The sequence below is a fragment of the Polyodon spathula genome, chromosome 53 (genome assembly GCF_017654505.1).
Source record: "Polyodon spathula isolate WHYD16114869_AA chromosome 53, ASM1765450v1, whole genome shotgun sequence".
Taxonomy (NCBI): Eukaryota; Metazoa; Chordata; class Actinopteri; order Acipenseriformes; family Polyodontidae; genus Polyodon; species Polyodon spathula.
This window is the reverse complement of record NC_054586.1, coordinates 2,074,291-2,083,656: the sequence shown is the minus strand read 5'-3', so window position 1 is coordinate 2,083,656 and position 9,366 is coordinate 2,074,291. Positions and strand designations below refer to the sequence as shown.

The 9,366-nt window shown below is 39.9% G+C and overlaps 1 protein-coding gene across 1 annotated transcript in view; it reads left to right on the top strand.

The window, feature by feature from the left end:
* The first annotated feature begins 553 nt into the window (after nt 1–553).
* The window catches only part of LOC121307130 (zinc finger protein OZF-like), a 32,527-nt gene continuing 23,714 nt past the window's right edge, over nt 554–9,366 (top strand). The window contains exon 1 of the mRNA XM_041239257.1: nt 554–647. Coding sequence (XP_041095191.1) covers nt 554–647 — 94 coding nt within the window. The remainder of the gene's footprint in view (nt 648–9,366) is intronic.

Sequence of the window (9,366 nt, the reverse complement as noted above, 5' to 3'; positions counted from 1 at the left end):
TGAGTTTGTGTTGAATTGGTGCTCTTGTTACCCCTTTCAAATACGGGCGCTACTGTAGAGTGAAACTGCGGGTCAGCTGAGTGGAGGGGGCGGGGCCGAGCAACGATTTTCCCGCCCTAGGAAAACGAAATGTAACCAATCCAAGAGAGAGGCTGCAGTCACGTGACCCCAGCAGGCTACACACTGTCACGTGATTTGACCAAGGTTGTTTTTTTCCTTGCTAATCGGCTATTTTATGAGAAAGTATTCTAAAATACTCAACATACTTATTTAAATCCTCTTTCCTTCAGAAACGCTCTGATCCACCAGAGTCTTCTCTTTTATCTCCAATTGCTGCTTCAGTCACAGCGGGCCGGTTGATAATATAGGACTATACGAACTCTGTCATGCGGAGGGGGGTTACCTGAATTCAAATTGTATTCACTGGAAAAAAAAAAACAACTATAGAGCTACAAACAGCTCATTTCCGATGTTAAAACATGCAGGGCTCGGCAAAGTCGTATTAATACAGACATTAAAAGATCGCCAGTATCACAATTCTATTTGCGAATCTATGTCCGATGACTGTTGCCAGATCGCAGTGGGCAGTTTGTATTTTGTGATTGGTATATTCCTCGTTCCGCAGTTCTGTGGGAGGCAGGTAGGAGGTAAGCGAGTCTTTATTGGGTTGTATAGTGTGTTTAAAACTACAGAAAGCTGGCGTAGTATGTGAAAGCGCAGTTTGATAAAGGAAAATTGTATTGGGTTTTGTGAAGCGGCGTGGTTTTAAGCGCAGTTTGTATGTGTGTTTGTGTTTGTGAAGCGTGCGCATTGTTTTTGTGTATTTGTGAAGCGGCGTGGCTGTGCAGCGCATTGTTTTTTATGTGTTTTTGTCGCTAGCGTGGCTGGCTGATGTTGTTTGTATGTTTGTGAAGCGGCGTGGCTGTGCAGCGCATTGTAGGAGGTGTTGCGAGTCTTGTATTTGGTTGACAGCGGCGTAAAACTGTGAAAGCTGCATTGTTTGTATGTATTGTGTATTTGTGAAGCGGCGTGGCTGTGCAGCGCATTGTTTGTATGTGTGTGTGTGTATTTGTGAAGCGGCGTGGCTGTGCAGCGCATTGTTTTTTGTGTGTGTGTTGTATTTGTGAAGCGGCGTGGCTGTGCAGCGCATTGTTTGTATGTGTGTGTATTTGTGAAGCGGCGTGGCTGTGCAGCGCATTGTTTGTATGTGTGTGTGTATTTGTGAAGCGGCGTGGCTGTGCAGCGCATTGTTTGTATGTGTGTGTGTATTTGTGAAGCGGCGTGGCTGTGCAGCGCATTGTTTGTATGTGTGTGTGTGTATTTGTGAAGCGGCGTGGCTGTGCAGCGCATTGTTTGTATGTGTGTGTGTATTTGTGAAGCGGCGTGGCTGTGCAGCGCATTGTTTGTGTGTGTGTGTATTTGTGAAGCAGCGTGGCTGTGCAGCGCATTGTTTGTTTGTTTGTATGTGTGTGTGTGTGTATTTGTGCAGCGCGTTTGTTTTTATTCTCATCTCCCAGTTGTAGTCCGCGTGTCACGGGCCAGTGCTGCCCGATTGGCGGGTTTCCCGAAAAAAATATCTTGTGTTGAAAACATCTCGCGAGTAAATATTGTCTTTTGTCATGTATTTTTTGTATTGTTTCTCTATTCGTGAGACCGCGTGAACTTACCGAGTCTATCAATCGGCGATTTTCATAAACGAGCTCAATTATATTTACAGCGAGTGACTAGAGCCATGCTGCACATCCCACTGACAATACCTGAAGGAAGCTTCTCTTTCTTTTCATTCAGCTTCAGTTAGCTTCATACTCACTCTATATTTTCTAATTGTAACGAAGTGTGTCAGAACAGTTCATGTGTTACTTGGCAGGATTGTAATTGTGTGCAATGCTTTGTTTATTGTTTGTATGACATTTTTGCTTAATATTAGAGAAAAAAACGTATCAGAGAGTTAAGCACAAGAATGCTCATTACAATAAAATTAATCTCTGTTATTGTCACAGATTAAAAAGGTCTGTTCACTTGCTTTTAAATTTATTTCTCAGTAGATGTTTTCCATGACTCATTTGACTTTGTTAAATCAGCAATACTATGCGTTGTTGCTCTGCACACAGAGGTGCCTCAAATCAATCCTATGCAAGTTATTGCTCTGCACACAGAGGTGCCTCAAATCAATCCTATGCAAGTTATTGCTCTGCACACAGAGGTGCCTCAAATCAATCCTATGCAAGTTATTGCTCTGCACACAGAGGTGCCTCAAATCAATCCTATGCAAGTTATTGCTCTGCACACAGAGGTGCCTCAAATCAATCCTATGCAAGTTATTGCTCTGCACACAGAGGTGCCTCAAATCAATCCTATGCAAGTTATTGCTCTGCACACAGAGGTGCCTCAAATCAATCCTATGCAAGTTATTGCTCTGCACACAGAGGTGCCTCAAATCAATCCTATGCAAGTTATTGCTCTGCACACAGAGGTGCCTCAGGTCAATACTGGCAGTAACATTCTAAACAGTGAACCTTGTTTTTAATAAATAAAAACATTAGAAGGGCAATTTTTTGAAAGTGCCATGGCCATGAAGAAAAGAAAGCTGCTTTATCAAACCTGTCTTCCTGTGTTTGTACTGAAGGTTGTGTGTCAATGCAGCCTCTTGTTATTATTGATCTCTTTTTTGCCTTTTCTTTATAGGCATTTAAAGTTACTGTTAAAAAAGCAACATTTTCACAAGTGCAGCTTCCATACACTGTAGGTATCAATGGTAGATTAGTGTTTTAGTCACTCATTTGTAAATGTCACATTTTGACGTTGGGTCTGTAATACCAAGTTACTGATAATTAATTCATCAGGGAAATATTTTAGTGATTCAAAATAATGGTGTTTAAATAAAACCAAATGTCACAGCCATAACATTTTCCTGGTAAAGTTTCTATAAAAGTTGTATACTTTGTATATTTTGTTCAAACTTTCTCTGCAAAGCTAACTTTTTAAAATGTTTGTTATGGAATTAAAATGTTGACCCTTTCTTAATAGTAAGTGCCCAGATTAGTGTTCTGGGCATGGCTGTTCTGGGCGTGACTGGTAGTAAACTTGATGAGATGCACAAACTAAATATTAATTGTAATCACTAAAGGGCACCAGGGCACATTGTTATGAGACCCAGGGCTTTCAAAATTTTGGTAATGGTACTTGCCCTTTGGGCAGTCCATTGTCGACATTTGGTTGTCCAAAAAAAAAAATGTCAGGTTGCCCGTAATTGACCTGTGGACTGTGATTTGTACAAAGTACACTGTACTCAATATAGGTACAGTATCTCAGGGTTCATACACTTTTTCAGTGTCAAAATTCCATACTTTTACCAGACTTCCATTTGTTTTTCCCAGACTTGTGTTTTAGTTAGTTTCTACTAGTTTTTGAATAGTTATCCACACAGATGTTAACATGCTAGGTGCTAAATCTGAGTCGAGAAAAGAACTATCGTATTCGATTATTTTATTTTTTTTTTCCTCGGTTGGGAAATAACGTTAACGATTTAATAAAAGTAACAACAAGATAGCAAAACGTTAATCTTGGTGAGCAGAGTACAGTAGCTTGTAATTCCAGTCTGAAACTAAAAAAAACAGATAGACTTCAATATAAAAGTATATTCTTTGGTTGATGTAGGGTCCATTTTAACCTTTGCTTCACTGGAGCAGACAGTCATATGACTTATACCAGTGCGCCTGACTAGGTAGGTAAGCCATCCTTGCAGGATTTGGTCACAAGCAATGTGTACGTGTACGTCACACCGTAAATCACTCAAGCATTACAAATGAAACACATTGATCCCTCTAAATGTGTTTTACCGGGCTGATGTGTGAGTGGAATCTCCATTGAAAAGCCGCTGTTTGATTAAAGCACAGAACGTTCTCTTGTTATAGAGTAAAAAAAATCAGATTGCCCGTCGGGCAAGCAGCCAAAAAAAAACACGTTGTCTGACAGATTGTTTTGGCTGTCCCGGAACCTCGGGCTAGCGATTTTGCGATCCCTGAGACCATATAAACAGATCACAAGACCAAGCAATCGTGCTGCTCATTTTAATGGGGATTAAAGTGTTTTCTGTCTTCTGCTGATCATTCATCTTTGTGTTCATGTTGACGCTCCTCTTAGTAAAGTGTCCAGTACTGTGCAGTGGCGCTAGTTACAATGACACATTTAGTGACAATGTGCTGAAAGCATGCGTACGCTCAAATACACGTACCTTTAAACTGAAGTGACATCATGTTAGTTCAGTACTTTCATTCAAAGCACTTGGATTGCACTGTGCATTCTGCAACATGTTCTTATAACCATTTAGGACGCATTTCAAGAAGCTTTATTTGTTATTTCTGTGCAGCTTGCATGTTTTTATTTAATAGGGCTCCAGTGATAATCGGTAGCCTATCGGCAGGGCACTGATTTAAGAACAAAAACAACACAATAATCGGCTATCACAGTTTTTGTTATTTTGGCCGATAATGTAAACCGATATTCTTGCTTGAATTTTTTCCAGCACAGAATTACATTTTTGGTCAAGCACGCTTACTAATGACGCAAGAACATTGAGACACTCATTGTCCCAGTGCTGTGGAACGGGTGATCATCCTCATTGAGACACTCATTGTCCCAGTGCTGTGGAACCTGTGATCATCCTCATTGAGACACTCATTGTCCCAGTGCTGTGGAACCTGTGATCATCCTCATTGAGACACTCATTGTCCCAGTGCTGTGGAACGTGTGATCAACCTGCACTAAATACGTCTGTGCCATGCCATTTTTTTAAATATCTGGAGACAACAATAGGATAGCGAGTTGTGTGCAGAACAGACTTGATGCTGCATTAAATCCAGTGATGAACTGTGAGTAGAATAGTATTCTGATATGTTAAAAAAATAAAATAAAAATAGGTTGAATGCTAAATCCCATTGCTGGTTTAAAATGGTTGTTATTGTTATTTGTAATTGTGGATCTTGTTGAATCTCATTGGTAAGGTGGCTTTTTGCAGCTGTAATTGATTACTGTGCCGTCTTGTTTAGTAAAAAATTCAAGTTTGGCTGAATTTTGTAAGCGGGTATTTTCATGTCATCTTTTTGTTTTTGATGAAGCGCACAGTTGAAGTTGTGCTGCATTTAAGCAGTGTGTGCTTCCAGTAAGAATGGAGCGAGCTCTGCTGTAGTTCACATTGCGTCGGATTCATTTCTTTTCTACTGTACAGTACAGGTAGAGGTTATGAGACGCAGTGCTGGACAGCAAGTGCCTCTACAAGTTAATGACACGTTATAGATAGTGTTTTTTTCTACAAATGCAAAGTGGTTTTTTTTTTGTGTGTGTGACTGTTGTAATACAAATGTTAACAGTATAATACTATGTTATTCTTTGTATTCATTTTCTGAAGTAAATGCAACAAGTGAAAAATACATGTTCATTTTTTACATAAATACAACAAGTAAGGCCAAATAATAAAAATGTGTGGTTTGGGTTATGCTGGAAGAAACAATAGTGTGGGTGGGGGGGCATTTATTTATTTTTATTTCCAGAATAAGCAGTGTGAGCTGGTAAAAGTGGCAAGTGCTGGTTTCCAGTACACTGGTAATAACCCTGTTGTACTTTCATTAGTCACACTGTCCTCGTGCTTCATTCTCCCATCATCACCTCCCCTTTCTCCTCCTCACAGCTGGCTCAGTCTCATTGTGAGGGTGCATCTTCAGTAATACTCTTTCCACCTGCCTTGTTTTATGTTGTAAGCAGGTAGCTGTAAGGAGTGAAACCACTGGGACTAAAATACAGCAGCATCATTACTGCGGCCCTTAATGACTGCCAGTGAAACATTTTCTACACTGAATTTTCAAGCATAAAACATCTGCAGCAAAGAGTGTAATTTTTGTAGTGGGGTTGGGGGGGGGGATGAGTCTCTTATTAAAAATAACACATCTGCAGTAATTTTAGTCTTGATGGAAAGCAGAAAATAACTATAAACAGATGTGGCAATGAATTAAAGTGAAACAAGTCAGAGTTTTAGCTTTAAAACTCCTAAATAAGTTGAGTTTTTTGTGCTTTTTCAAATGAACACATTAAACTGCATGAATCTCACTCTGCATGTCAGGCTTAACATCAGGACCAGTTTTCTGTTCTGAACTCCTGATTATTAATATTATTCTGGTACCTGTGTTTAGACACTAAACAGCTTCTGTTTAAAGAGTGCATCCTTGTTTATCTTCTACAAATATGTTTTGCAATGATGTATTTGCAAGTAACATTAATATCTCAAATTTGTAAGAGTTCAGTTTTGACAAATTAAAAATGTTGGCTTAACTGGGTCAAAGTGAACTAGTATTCATATACAGTAAAACATTGCAAATCTGAACATCAGTAAGTTGATGCCTCTGTGATTTCCCAGCACAGTACTGGTGCTGCAGAGCTGACTCAAAGCATTCTGCAAAACACACCCGCTGCAGGCAGAGCTAACTTTGTTGCTGGTATTTAATAAATTATTCCTGTTTTCAAAGATGCTGCTCCCCTAGGCGTTGGATTGCAATGTTTTACTGTGTTCTATATTTAATATGTATCTTTGTAAATGGCCCCAACATTTAATCTCAACCTTGTGGGATATGCCATTACAAAGAAACATTTTGAAGAATGATGTCTACATATAAGCGTGTCAGTGAGTTTGTGAAAATGTGCTCACGTTGATTTCATTTCCTGCAAAGGGTGAAAGTGCTATTGTAATATTTCTGTAAGTTTCAGTAGTTGGACGTGTACAGAAGTAGCTGACAGCAGTTACATGGATGTTAAAGTCATGATATAATAATACATTGGATTGCTAGGGAACTTACCTATCTGCTTTAAAGATCATACTGTTAGTTGGATGGGATGTTTATTTGCATGTAAATCATTATATTATGTGAAGAAGTTTTAGTTTGCCAATAATCTGTATAAGAATTAATATTAGAAGATGCTGAACTGGAAATGCTATCAATCTCTTTGAGTAAGTTTTCTAGGAAGGTTCCCAGCCCAGAATGAAGAAAAGGAGACTCGCTGTCTAAACTAGGAGAGCTATCCTTGCCTGTTCTTGAGAAATGTTATTTGGCTGAAAGGCTGTATTCAGTGCAATATTGGATTTTCAAAAATGTTAATGCCGGATGTACCCACATGAAACCATTTGGAAAACAATCTATTCACTCCTAACTGGTGCCAAAAAAGAGCCGCTAGAAATAATTCATATATGAACGATGATGTAATGGTGATGGTAGACACCCATTCTAAGCCTTTTAAACAATCATTGGTTTGTTTACCAAATGACTGACCTCTCCAAGGGCTCCTAATGAAAGTAAAGTTAAATAGACAGAAAGCTAGACGAGTGAGTTGTTGGGTTTTTTTGAGTTGAGTTTTTCTCTGTTGGGAGATTCGGCGATCACAAGTACACGCTTACCAGAAATCATACTAAATCATCCAAAATGTTTATAAACCCAACAATATATCAACAGAATATTAACTGTAGTGAAATATTCATAGGATAAACATCACAGATGACTCTCCAATGCATTTCACTGCAGCTCCAGGCCAAGAGAAATACCTTTTATTATGAGGTGCAGCATTTCAGTGTCTTAGGTTTCAGTTTAGATGACTGTATATACCATGATTTCAAAGTGCAGCGTTTCCGGAGAGCAGACTGTATTGCTCTACAGAACTAAGAATGCTTACCGACCCAAAAGAGAACTTTTTTTATAGAAAATGTTGATGAGTTGACAGATCTATCTGATGGCGAACTTCTTCAAAGTACACACCCATCAAACAATTTGGTGTAAAATGATTCTGGTACACAAGCCGAAAGTCACGTTATGTCAGTCAGACCTCAAACAGGTAGAATGTTCACTGAAGCGGAAGTGTTAAAAGCAGCAAGAGATGGTGCCTCCCTTCCAAATCGAGGCAGATCATTCGACAGCTGTGGGGCTCTGAAGCTGAACACTCTGTACCTGCCTTCTTTCTCTGTGTGCATGGAATACTTGTCATGGGTAAGAAAATAAATGGGAGTTATTGTTTACATTTCCATATGAGAAGAGTTGTCAGACTGATGTGTAAATAAAGACAATAACACCTGTTTCTTTAAATGTCCGATATGCACGTTTTCAATGCTCTGCTCCATTTCTGATGACAAAATGAAATCTTAATTGCCACGGAACGACCACCTTGAAATAGAAACACACAAGTGACACAAATGACAGGCTTGCTGTTGATTTAAACACTTCCGCCTCTTTGTTTTGGGAGGGGAAATGTCTTCAAGCATGGAGTGGTTGATACAGTTCAGGGGCTATGTGCATGCATATGGGGCCAAAGCCAGCCTAGGTCTGTGCTCAAGTGTAAACAGGGGGCTCAGTTATACAAATCATTCAATCTAATCAGACTTGCCAGTTCAGGTTCAAGTCATAAGTGTAAACACACCAATAGAGAACAGATCATAATACATTTTATTTTCTGTTTTCAGGACTGCCTTGTCTTGGTGAAAGCCAAGGAATAAAGATGGAGTCTGTTTACATTAAACAGGAGGAGTCCACATTCTGGAGAATTGCCTGTCCACCTATGAGACTGAACTGGAGCCTGTCCACATTAAAGATGAGACTGAACTGGAGCCTGTCCACATTAAAGATGAGACTGAACTGGAGCCTGTCCACATTAAAAGATGAGACTGAACTGGAGCCTGTCCACATTAAAGCCTGTCCACATTAAAGAGGATGAGACTGAACTGGAGCCTGTCCACATTAAAGAGGAAGAGACTGAACTGGAGCCTGTCCACATTAAAGAGGAAGAGACTGAACTGGAGCCTGTCCACATTAAAGAGGAAGAGACTGAACTGGAGCCTGTCCACATTAAAGAGGATGAGACTGAACTGGAGCCTGTCCACATTAAAGAGGAAGAGACTGAACTGGAGCCTGTCCACATTAAAGAGGAAGAGACTGAACTGGAGCCTGTCCACATTAAAGAGGAAGAGACTGAACTGGAGCCTGTCCACATTAAAGAAGAGACTGAACTGGAGCCTGTCCACATTAAAGATGAGAGACTGAACTGGAGCCTGTCCACATTAAAGAAGAGACTGAACTGGAGCCTGTCCACATTAAAGAAGAGACTGAACTGGAGCCTGTCCACATTAAAGAGGAAGAGACTGAACTGGAGCCTGTCCACATTAAAGGAAGAGACTGAACTGGAGCCTGTCCACATTAAAGAAGAGACTGAACTGGAGCCTGTCCACATTAAAAAAGAAGAGACTGAACTGGAGCCTGTCCACATTAAAGAAGAGACTGAACTGGAGCCTGGCAACATTGAAGAAGAATCTATTGACCTGTTTAAGGATTCAGAAAA